Here is a 13,097-nt window from a genome sequence, read left to right as displayed (position 1 = left end):
TAAAATAATATAATATAAAATAAAATATAATAAAGAAAAATAAAATAAAATAAAATAAAATAAAATAAAATAAAATAAAATAAAATAAAATAAAATAAAATAAAATAAAATAAAATAAAATAAAATAAAATAAAATAAAATAAAATAAAATAAAATAAAATAAAATAAAATAAAATAAAATAAAACAAAATAAAATAAAATAAAATGAAATAAAACAAAATAAAATAAAATAAAATAAAATAAAATAAAAATAAAATAAAAAAAAATAAAAAATAAAGAAAAATAAAATAAAATAAAATAAAATAAAATAAAATAAAATAAAATAAAATAAAGTAAAACAAGTAAAAGCGTGCTAAGTTCGGCCGGGCCGAATCTTATATACCCTCCACCATGGATCGCATTTGTCGAGTTCTTTTCCCGGCATCTCTTCTTAGGCAAAAAAAAGGATATAAGAAAAGATTTGCTCTGCTTTTAGAGCGATATCAAGATAGGGTCCGGTTTGGACCACAATTAAATTATATGTTGGAGACCTGTGTAAAATGTCAGCCAATTCGAATAAGAATTGCGCCCTTTGTGGGCTCAAGAAGTAAAATAGAGAGATCGATTTATATGGGAGCTGTATCGGGCTATATACCGATTCAAACCATAATAAACACGTATGTTGATGGTCATGAGAGGATCCGTCGTACAAAATTTCAGGCAAATCGGATAATAATTGCGAGGCTCAAGAAGTCAAGATCCCAGATCGGTTTATATGGCAGCTATATCAGGTAATGAACCGATTTGAACTATATTTGGCACAGTTGTTGGATATCATAACAAAATACTACGTGCCAAAATTCATTCAAATTGGATAAGAATTGCGCTCTCTAGAGGCTCAAGAAGTCAAGACCCAAGATCGGTTTATATGACAGCTATATAAGGTTATGGACCGATTTAAACCATACTTGGCACAGTTGTTGGATATCGTAACAAAACACGTCGTGCAAAATTTTATCCCAATCGGATAAGAATCGCGCACTCTAGAGGCTCAAGAAGTCAAGACCCAAGATCGGTTTATATGGCAGCAATATCAAAACATGGACCGATATGGCCCATTTACAATACCAACCGACCTACACTAATAAGAAGTATTTGTGCAAAATTTCAAGCGGCTAGCTTTACTCCTTCGGAAGTTAGCGTGCTTTCAACAGACAGATAGACGGACGGACGGACTGACGGACGGACGGACGGACGGACTGACGGACGGACATGGCTAGATCGACATAAAATTTCACGACGATCAAGAATATATATACTTTATGGGGTCTCAGACGAATATTTCGAGTAGTTACAATCAGAATGACGAAATTAGTATACCCCCCATCTTATGGTGGAGGGTATAATAAAACAATTAAAAAGCCATTAAGTTCGGCCGGGCCGAACTTTGGATACCCAACATCTCGGCTGCATATGTAAACCCCTTTCGTCACAATCCGGTTAAAATTGGATAACCTATGCACCCAAATTCGGCACGGACATTGGGTAGTCTAATAAATATAAGTCATGTTCAACTTTGTGGAACAAAATATTGGTTTTTCTGGCAGCTATATCCAAATATAATCCGATCTGAACCATACAGGACACGGATGCGCTTTTTATAAGGCCAATATTTTAAATTTAAAGTTTTTTCTATATGGCACCCTTAACCAAATCTGGACCGATATGGACCAAATTAAACAAGGATGTAATAATGATCCTATTTTATTATAACTCCACTACTTTATACGTAGTTATATCTTAATAGTGGCTGGTCTCAATCATATACAAGTAACATTTTTATACCCTGCACCACCACTGTGGTACAGGGTATTATAGATTTGTGCATTTCTTTGCAACGCTAAGAAGGAGAAGAGCTAGACCCATTGATATATGGATCAGCTTAGAATCACTTCCTGATTCGATTTGGCTTTCTTGTAATCAAGGTGCAGGTCGCATTTGTTGTCCGATTTGCACAAAATTTTGCATAAGTCTCTTTTTTGGTCCAAGGACGAACGCTTTTTTGAAAAAAATCGCTTCAGATTTAGATATAGCTCCCATATATATCTTTCATCCGATATGCCCTTTTAAAGCCGTAGGAGCCACAATTTTAGTCCGATCTTTACCAAATTTGACACGAAGTGCGTTTTTTAACGTCCCAACGTATGTGCGAAATCTCAGAATCTGATCAGATTTATATATAGCTCCCATATATATCTTTCATCCGATAAGGCCTGTTAAGACTGTAGAAGGCACAATTTTGGTCTGATCCTTACAAAATTTGGACGTCTCAATATGTGTGCAAAATTTCATTGAAATCGGTCCAGATTTAGATATAGCACCCGTATATATCTTTGCAAAATTAAAATTTGACTAGATTTGGATATAAGTGCTATAAGAAGTATTACGTATACTCGGTGGTGTAGGATATTATATAGTCGGCTCCGCCCGACTTTTGCTTTCTTACTGGTTACACAATAAATCTGTTTTATATGGGATTAAGACTATATCTATATAGCCTGATCTGACCCATATTTGGGGCGGATGTCGAGAGGCTAAAAACAACCCACTATTTCAAATTTCATCGAAATCGGATAAAATTAAAAACTTTTATGGGCTTCAGACCCTTTATCGACAGATGGGTCTATATGCCAGGTATATCTTAATATAGTCCGATCTGAACCATATAAAGGTCGGATATCGGGAGGCTCAAAACAACTCACTGTTTCAAATTTCAGCGAAATCGGGTAATAAATAATGCTTTTATGGGCTTCGGGCCTTATATCGACAGATTGGTCTATATGGCAGCTATATCTAAATATAGCTCGATCTGAACAATATTTAGGTCGGATGTCGGAAGGCTTAAAAAAATCACTGTTTGAAACTTCAGCGAAATCGGGTAATAAATAAAGCTTTTATGAGCTTCAGACCCCTTATCGGCAGATCGGTCTATATGACGGCTATATCTAAATATGGTCCAATCTGAACCATATTTGGGTCCGATGTTGGGTGGCCTAAACTTACTACAGATCTGAACCATATTTGGGTCGAATGTTGAGAGGCCTTAAACTACTCACTGTTTCGAATTTCAGCGAAATTGGATAAAACATAAAGCTTTTATGGGCTTCAGACCGTTTATCGGGAGATCAGTCTATATTGCAGCTATATTTAAATATAGTATATCTTAATATAGTCCGATCTGAACGATATAGAGGTCGGATATCGAGAGGCTCAAAACAACTCACTGTTTCAAATTACCTCATCAGCGAAATCGGGAAATAAATAAAGCTTTTATGGGCTTCAGACCGTTTATCGGGAGATCGGTTTATATGGCAGCTATATCCAAATATAGTCCGATCTAAACCATATTTTTGTCGTGTCGGGAGGCTTAAGATAACTCACTGTTTCAAATTTCAGGGAAATCGGGTAATATATAAAGCCCTTTATTGGCCCTTTATCAGACCCTTTATCGGCAGATCGGTCTATATGGCATCTATATCTAAATACAGTCCCATCTGAACCATATTTGGGCCAAATGTCGGGAGGCCTAAAAATACTCACATTTTTTTAAATTTCAGAGAAGTCGGATAAAAAATAAAGCATTTATGGGCATTAGACCCTATATCTAAATATAGTCCGATCTGAACCACTTTTGGGTCAGATGTCGGGAAGCCTTAAACTACTCACTGTTTCAAATTTCAGCAAAATCAGAGTAAAAATAAAGCATTTATGGGCATTTGACCCTTTATCGCCAGATCGGTCGGGATCGGGAGGCCACCGTAGCGCAGAGGTTAGCATGTCCACCTATGACGCTGAAAGCCTGGGTTCGAATCCTGGCGAGACCATCAGAAAAAATTTTCGGCGGTGGTTTTCCCCTCTTAATGCTGGCAAGATTTGTGAGGTACTATGCCATGTAAAACTTCTCTCCAAAGAGGAGTCGCACTGCGGCAAGCCGTTCGGACTCGGCTATAAAAAGGAGACCCCTTATCATAGAGCTTAAAACTTCGGATCGGACTGCACTCATTGATATGTGAGAAGTTTGCCTCTGTTCCTTAGTGGAATGTTAATGGGCAAAATTTGTTGTATTTGTATCGCCATACCGGTCTATATAGGAGCTATATCCAAATATGGTCCGATTTGGCCCGTTCAAGAACTTAACTAGCGTGCAGCAAAAAGACGTGCCAAATTTCTTAATATATGTGCCAAATTTCTTAATATCTCAATTTTTGAAGGCTGTAGAGTGATTACAACAGCGGACGGACAGACGGACGGACAGACGGACGGACAGACGGACGGACAGACGGACGGACAAACGGACAGACAGACGGACGGACAGACGGACAGACGGACGGACAGACGGACAGACGGACAGACGGACAGACGGACGGACGGACAGACGGATGGACAAACGGACGGAAAGACGGACAGAAACACGGACACCGTTAAATCGTCTTAGAATTTTACGACGATGTGTTGCAAACGGAATGAAAAAATGAATATATCCCCATCCTTCGGTGGTGGGTATAACAATCCAATATTTTGAACAAAAAGCAAACCGAAAATTTCGCTTAGGAAATGCATTTTTTATGGCATCGAAAATTTCGTTGGAAGTGCATAACGCCCTTAATCTTGAAAAACCATTTCATTCATATGGCAGTGGTGGCCGGTGGTCTTGCAGTAGTGCGCATAATCATTTATTGAACTAGCAAAGGCTAAATTGGCCACCCTATACTTAAACATTTTAAACAAATACTTGAACAAAAATACCTCTTCTTGAAGGTCTTGAAATTAATCACATAAGCATTGAAAATTCTTTGCCTGCATTTAAAAAAATTGTCAAAAATTTTCGATATTCATTTTCATAGACGTGACAAAATCCTTCGTTAAAAATATTTGACAAAAATTCTTAAAAAATTTCCGAATTAAAATTTCCAAATTTTTTCTAAAAAAAACCAAGAAATGTAAGTAAATCCTTGTCGAAATCTTTATTCTTCTACTTTTAATGTAACTTGATATAATTTTTCAGAAACAAGCAAAAACCAATATTTCGATATGTGTGATCCTAGCTGCCTATCTTGTGGACCATGCAATCCCTGCGACCCATGCTGTGGACCATATGAGGTAAGTTGTGGACATGGATTTTACAATAAATTACATTTGAGCGTAAAGAAGCATTTGCAAAGGCATCCTGTGTTGTGCATACCATACCCTCCACCACAGGATGGGGCTTAATAATTTCGTCATTCCATTTGTAACACATCGCAATATTGTTGAGACCCAACATAGTATACATATTCTTGATCCTCTTGACATTGTGAGTTGATTTAGCCATGGCCGTCAGTCCGTCCGTCCGTCTATCTGTCTGTCGAAAGCTCACACATTTTAGAAGGAGAAAATCTAGGCTCTTGTGGTTTTGCACAAAGACTTCCTATTAGTTGGAAATTTGGGTTATAAATTGCGCCGTATCGGTCTATGATATGTTAATGCTGCCATATAAACCGATCTTCAGATTTGACTTCTTGAACCTCTCGAAGGAACAATTACCACCCGATTTTGCACATAGCAGTTTGCTATGGGTTTCAACAGCCATGCCACGTTGAGTCCTGATGTATCTGCCATAAAAACCGTTCGCCCGATTTGACTTCTTGAGCACCTAGGGGCGCATTTATTTGGCTGAAATATTAAACTTGGTATTTTTTATGATTTTCATTGTCATGACAAGTAGGGTCCATCTGAATTTGTAGATGTTCCTGTGTATTTGAAAAAGTCATTCAAACAGCTCGTCGAATACAATCCTTGGTGAAGGGTATATAAGATTCTGCCCGACCGATTACGGTGTCTGACACGATCAAATACTTAGGAGTGATCTTGGATAGGAAACTTAATTGGAAGTGTCATATTCAGGAGCGTACTGAGAAGGCTCACAGATGTTGGCCACTATGTAGTCGGACCGTATACTCGAAATGGGGTCTGAATCCGAGGGTAGTCCACTGGCTCTACAGGAGCAAGATTAGACCATTACTTACTTACGCCTCAGTAGTTTGGTGAACTGCTATGGAGAAAAGTGCAACCTAAGAAACATACAACAGGTTCAGAAAACATGTCGTCTTGGCATAGGCGGAGCGCAAGGACCACGCCCACTAGGGCAATGGACACTATTCTAGATATCCGACATACAGATTAAGTGTGAGGCAGCCAATGCGGCTATGAGACTTAAGGCGATGGGAAAATGGATTGAGGATGGGAGCAGCTCATACCATAGCGTTATAATCGAGACGTCGATAGGAAACCTGGAAGGAAGTGGAGAGGTTTCCGATCCGATACCTGAGATGAACCTTGAAGTCGATAGCGAGGCACTGCTGCCAGCGGCACACTCTTAGATTGACGGAACCCTAGTATTACCATCCAGAAGATCATGTTACATGGAGGATCAAAGCTAGAGGACAGAGTGGGCCTGAGGGTTTACATTGAAAACCCAGGGACTGAGATCTGGTTTAGACTGCCTGACCATAATACGGTCCTACAGGCGGAGATCCGGCCGATCACGAAATGGGTGAGGTGGTGTCGTGCTAACGCGAGATTGTCGAGTATGAACATCTTTACGAACAGTAAAATGGCCCTAAGGGCAAAAATAACCAGGACGGTAAGGTCACGAACAGTCTTGCAGGAAGAAAGAGATTAACGCCTTCTCTAAGGAAGGGAAAATCCGGATCGTTTTGGTGCCGGGCTATAACGGAGTAAGGGGGAATGAAACGTTGAGGGACAGAGGACTACACTGTTACACTATGGAACAACGAAAAAGTCGGTAGGACGGCGAAATTCCTATGAAGTGATCCGGATTGTGAGAGAACGAGACCAGGAAGTAAGAAGGAGGTCAGTATAGCTATTGGTATCATAACGGTATGCATAGGACAACGACCTCACTTATTCAAAATCGGTGCCATAGGACTACACTATTACACTATGGAACAGCGAAAAAGTCGGTAGGACGGCGAAATTCCTATGGAGTTATCCGGATTGTGAGAGGACGAGGCTAGGAACTAAGAAGAAGGTCAGTATAGCTATTGGTATCATAACGGGACACATAAGACTACGAGCTCACTTATTCAAAATCGGTGCGGGAAGATTATGAAACGATGGAGCATTTCCTGTGTCATTGCCCGGCTTTCGCTGCTGAAAGACACCAGTACTTAGGCGGGGACACAATACCAGACATGAACCACCATAGGTGCATAGCATGGAAAACATTTAAGAATTTTGTAAGTACCACCGAATTTCTTACTTAGATTTTCTTTCTCGAGGTTACTTGTTTAGTATTTAGAGCGCACAACAAGCCGATTACTGGCTTATGTGTATGTCCATGGTGGCATGGGCGGATTTATATATGCACCCTCTTTTCAACCTAGCCTAACGTCCTTTAATTTCTAATGGGGTAGATTTAAGCAAGCCTTTAAAATTCCCAAATTGTGATGGCTATGCTCTCACTTCAAGCTACCAGAGATAGCACACCTTTTAATACTATTAGGCCAAAAATCCATGTGATACCTATATATCCTGTATTAGATCTTAAATTCTTATAAAATCTCTTGTCAGTGGAAGCCATGGCTATACTACCTGTCTAATGAAGATATTACGACTACTAAATTTCCCATGAACATTCCACTAAGGAACAGGGGATACTTCTCTCATATCAATCAGTATAGTTCGATTTAAGTTTAAGCTCAATGATGAGGGGCTTCCTTTTTATGATGAATCCGAACGGCGAGCCGCATAGCGACACTTGATAAGAGAAGTTTTAACATGGCAGGATACCTCAAAAATGTAGCCAACATTAGTAAGGGGATAATCACCGCTGAAAATTCCCCAGATGTTCACACCGGGATTTGAACCCGGGCGTTCGGAGTTATATGCGTTCATGCTAACCTCTGCGCTACGGTGGCCTCCCAATGAAGATATTAGTATGGTGAAATTTAACTTGCAACAGGTAAAAGAGTGCTAAGTTCGGCCAGGCAGAATCTTGGGAACCCACCACCATGGATTCTGCTAAAAGTGAATACAAAACAAATTCAGTTGGAGGGCAAAATTTTACTACATACCAAACTTCTGTCAAACCAGCAAAAATTGTAGCTTCTAGGAACCGCACAAGGATGATCGAGAGACCGGTTTATATGGGAGCTAATTCATGTTACAGACTGATTTGGACCGTAATTGGCACGGTTGTTGAAAGTCGGAACAGAATACCTCATGCAAAATTTCAGCCAAATATGACAAAAATTGCGCCTTGTAAGGACTCAACAAGCCAAATCGGGAGGTTGGTTATAGACCGATTTGCACCGTACTTCGCACAGTTGTTGGAATCATAACAAAATACTCGTGCAAAATATTAGCCAAATCGGACAAAACTTGCGGCTTCCGGGTCCCAAGATGTTATAACTGGAGATCGGTTTATATGGGAGTTATATCTAAATCTCAACCGATAATGTCCATTTACAATCCCCAACAACCTACATCACTACTAAACATCTGTGCAAATTTGCAAGCGGCTAGCTTTACACATTCGACCGTTATCGTGATTTCGACTCAAGTACGGACGGACAGTTATTGATAGTCATAACAAAACACCACGCGCTCAATTTCACCCAAATCGGACAAAAATTGCGACTTGTTAGGCCTCATAAAGTCAAATCGGGAGATCGGTTTATATGGGAGCTATATCAGGTTATAGACCGATTCCGACCGTACTTGCCATAATTGTCGGACAAAAATTGCGGCTTGGAACGACTCAAGAAGTCAAATCGGGAGATCGGTTTATATAGGAGCTATATTTAAATCTGAACCGATATGGACCATTCCTCATTCGACGGCTATCGTGATTTCGACAGACGGACGGACATGGCTAGATTAGTATACCCCCATCCTAAGGTGTTGGGTATGTAAATATGCCACTGTAGCCTCATAGTACTCCCCGGAATGTACTCTTTTTCAAACCTTAAAAATTTATTATTCTCCTTTGTTCATTCCAGTGCAAACCTTGTCAAGCCAATGTGTTGCGTGGTGGCGTCATGTACAACACTTGCGATTGTCTTCGACGCAATGGTCTCCAGGACAAATGTCCTAGCGCATGGTGTCAGCGACGTTCAGATCGTTCATCCTTCTCGCAATCTAACAACTCATGTCCACAACCATCAACCTCACCATATGGAGAATATTTTGATCCCTCTTGCGGACCGTCGAATCCATCGGGCGGAGCTCCATCCCCAGTTCCATGGTCACCATCACCAAGCTGTTGTTCACCTTTACCCGAGGGCGGTATACCAGATCCCAGAATTTGGAATGTATACAACACACCACCAAGCTATCCATGTAAATGAAATGACTTTTATACATTTTTCTTCTTCATGGGGGGACATGGATCAACAAATAGCATCAAGATTCAATTCTATGGAGATTCCTAATTCGCTTCTTCCACACTCTGACTAAGGGCAATGCCTCAATCACAATACGAGTATTGTGTAGGTTAGGTTGAAAAAAGGGTGCGGATATTAATCCGCCCCATGCCACTATGGACGTACACCTAAGCCAGTAATCGGCTTCTTATGCGCTCTAACAACTAAAAAGTAACTTCGAAAAAGAAAATTTTACGCTAGGAATTCCGTGCTACTTACAAAATCTTTAATTATTTTCCATACCACGCCCCTAAGTTGTACCGGTGTCTTTTAGCCACGAAAGCCGTGCAACGACATAGGAAATGTTCCAACGTCTCATCATCTTCCCCACATAACCTAAACATGCTATCACTTGCCGCACCGATTTTACATAAGTGAGCTGGTGGTGAGTGAGCTCTCTATGTCCCGTAATGATACCAAAAGCTATACTGACCTCCTTCTTACTTTCTTTCAGTAATAGCCTCGTCTTCTCACAATCCAGATCACCACATAAGATTTTGGCCGTCCTACCGACTGTTTCGTTGTTCCGCAGTGTCACATGCGCATTCGTCGCCCACGCCCTTAACTCGCACTGCATCGACCCGAAAGGCTTCGAGTAAACCAAGTTTGTTGACAGCAGTTCTCAGGCCTTCACTGCCAAATAGTCTGCCCTTTCATTCCCCCTTACTCCATTATGACGCGTACCCAAGCGATGCGGATTGTGCCATGCTCAGAGAAGGCGTTAATCTCCTTCTTGCACTGCCAGTCTGTTCGTGACCTTACCGTCCTGGTTGTTATTGCCCTTATGACCATTTTACTGTCCGTAAAGATGTTCACACTCGACCTCCTCGCGTTAGCGCAACACCACCTCACGCAGTCCGTGATCGCCCGGATCCCCGCCTGCAGGACCGTATTATGGTCAGGCAGTCTAAAACAGATCTCAATCCCTGGGTTCTCAATGTAGACCCCCAGGCCCACTCGTTCCTCTGGCTTTGATTCATCCGTGTAAAATTATCTTCCAGAAGGTAATACTAGGGTTCCGTCATGTTAAGAATGTGCCGCTGGCAACAATGCCATGTACTCAACCTCAAGTATCGTCTCAGGTATCCGATCGGAAACGTCTTCCATTCCTTACAGGTTTCCTATCGTTGCCTCGATTCAAGTGTCGTCTCGATCTCAAGTGTCCTCTCAGGTATCCGATCGGAAACCTCTCCCATTCCTTCCAGTTTTCCTTTCGTCGCCTCGATTATACCGCGATGGGATGAGCTGCTCCCATCCTCAATCCACTTTTCCATGGCCTTTGGCTGCCTCACATTTAATGTGAGTCCGTGGTGGTGTTATGTCCATGGATAGGATATCTAGAATAGCCTCCAGTGCCGTAGTGGGTGTAGTCCTCATCACTCCGTCCATGCCAAGACAACATGTTCTCTGAACCCGTTGTATGGTCCTATTGCACTTTTTCTCCATCGCAGTCCACCAAATGTCTGAGGCGTAACTAAGTATTGGTCTAATCACGCTCTTGTAGTGCCAGTAGACTATTCTCGGATTCAGGCCTTATTTCGAGCCTACGGCCAGTCTATATAGTGCCCAACATCTGTGAGCCTTCTCAGTACGAGAACTAAGTATTTGACCTTGTCGGATATCGAAATCCTTTTATTGAGGGAACGTGGTGTGTCAAATTGGCCCACCTACGTCTTCCCCGTGAACAGGCATATTTCTGTCTTCTCTGGGTTAACATTGAGACCCCTGGGTCTAGCCCAGTCATATGCCATATCCAAGACTCTTTCGGCCCTTCTGCATAGCTGGTTCATATTCTTATCCCTAAGAAGTATTATAATCTGCATAGCTGACAGGTTCAAATCCCTCCTCAGTCAGCATCCCTAATAGGTTATTTGTGGTGGTTACCCAAAGCAGTGGCTATAAAATGCCTCCCTATGACGTGCCCTGTGCCACTTTCTCCTTTATATTTTTGTCATGGTAAACGCAATTTATCCACCTGTTTCTTAGCATATGGTTTATCCAGTCTCTAAGGACCGGGTCCACTCAATACTGGTCTAAAGTTTGGATCAGTGTGTCGGACCGCTTATTGTTAAAAGCCGCCTAGATGACGTATGCGTACCCACAGGGTGTACGTTTTGGCATCGAAGCATTCTTCTATTTTATGCACAACCTCGTGCAGGGCAGTCTCCACGGACCTTTCCTTGACATAGGTATGCTGTTTGTACTTGACAGGTTGGTTGGATCTTTTACTCTTTATCATGGTATCCACAATACGTTCCATGGTTTTGTGTAGAAAGGACGTAAGACTTATAGGTCTGCAGGAATTTGGGTGTCGCATACCATGCCTTGCCGGCCTTGGGCATAAGTACCACTCTGGACTCCTGCTAGGCTTTCGGAGTATATGCAAGTCCTAGGCACGCTGTGAAAAAGTGGACAGATGAGGCGCCAGATAGTCGGCCTTCTTTTGTAGTATCGCAGGAAATATTCTATCAGGTCTGGGTGACTTAAATGGTTTGAAGCGCCTCAAGGCTTCCTTGACCATAAAATCCGTTATGCTAAGCCTTCGATCAACCTCATTATTCCAAGATTCCGATGTCTGTGTGAGTCCCGTCGTATCCTGTGGAAAATGGGTTTTCAACAAAAGCCTCAACGTGTCCTCCGTTGTCTCTGCTCTCACTCCCATGTCGTCTACTAACGTTTCAGTTTAGACATGGGCTTTTGGGAGAAACTTTTCCATCCTGGAGGCATCAGTTACTCTATCTTTCTTCCAGGAGGCACGTTTTGCCGCTCTGGTTATCTTATTCCTGTATATCGTATTCCTTGAGCCGTGTGCAGGCCACCGTGGCGCAGAGGTTAGCATGTCCGCCTATGACGCTGAATGCCGGGTTCGAAACCAGGCGAGACCATGAGAAAAAATTATTCAGCGGTGTTTTTCCCCTCCTAATGCCGGCAACATTTGTGAGGTACTATGCCATGTAAAACTTCTCTCCACAGAGGAGTCGCACTGCGGCACGCCGTTCGGACTCGGCTATAAAAAGGAGGCCCCTTATCATTGAGCTTGAACTTGAATTGGACAGCACTCATTGATATGTGAGAAGTTTGCCCCTGTTCCTTAGTGGAATGTTCATGGGCAAAATTTGCATTGTGTGCAGTAAACTTCCGCTTTTTTACGACGTGCTCTGTTGTAAAATCTTCGGACCTCTTTCCCAATGTTAAAATATTGTGTAGCCAGCACCAGTTCTACGGGATGCCAAATAAGATTTGTATTGTTTTGGCATATAGGCAATCTTTGATCCTCGATACTCTTTGCGGTTTTATAGGAAAGAATTTCTGAAAATAGGATATGCCTTGCGTCAAGTGTTTAGGAAGTTAAAACGGGGATTTCGCCCATATAACAATGTAAGATTGTTACCACTAGAAGGTTTAATACCAACTCCATATCACACTATCCCATTTTAATAAACGAACGCAATTTTTTTACTCTGAAAGGAATTTTAAGATGCATTTTCTAAAAAAAAATATTATTTTCTTTCTTTGATTTCAGGTGGATTTTAAATGAGATATTAAAAGGTCCTTATCAAGGATAATGAACTGCAAATACAACAGATTGTATTTTATTTTGTAATTGTAATTTTATAAAAAAAATATTTTATT

At 41.2% G+C, this 13,097-nt stretch overlaps 1 protein-coding gene across 1 annotated transcript; it reads left to right on the top strand.

Moving 5' to 3' along the window:
* Nucleotides 1-4,856: 4,856 nt before the first annotated feature.
* Nucleotides 4,857-13,074, top strand: LOC106083038 (uncharacterized). The gene is made up of 4 exons (XM_013245855.2): nucleotides 4,857-4,979; nucleotides 5,045-5,139; nucleotides 9,042-9,381; nucleotides 12,988-13,074. Exons 2-4 carry the CDS (start codon nucleotides 5,071-5,073, stop codon nucleotides 12,996-12,998), a joined length of 420 nt encoding a protein of 139 aa, XP_013101309.1. The 5' UTR covers nucleotides 4,857-4,979; nucleotides 5,045-5,070; the 3' UTR covers nucleotides 12,999-13,074.
* Nucleotides 13,075-13,097: the final 23 nt, after the last annotated feature.

The sequence above is a fragment of the Stomoxys calcitrans genome, chromosome 3 (genome assembly GCF_963082655.1).
Source record: "Stomoxys calcitrans chromosome 3, idStoCalc2.1, whole genome shotgun sequence".
NCBI lineage: Eukaryota > Metazoa > Arthropoda > Insecta > Diptera > Muscidae > Stomoxys > Stomoxys calcitrans.
This window is presented reverse-complemented; position numbering and strand designations above follow the sequence as displayed.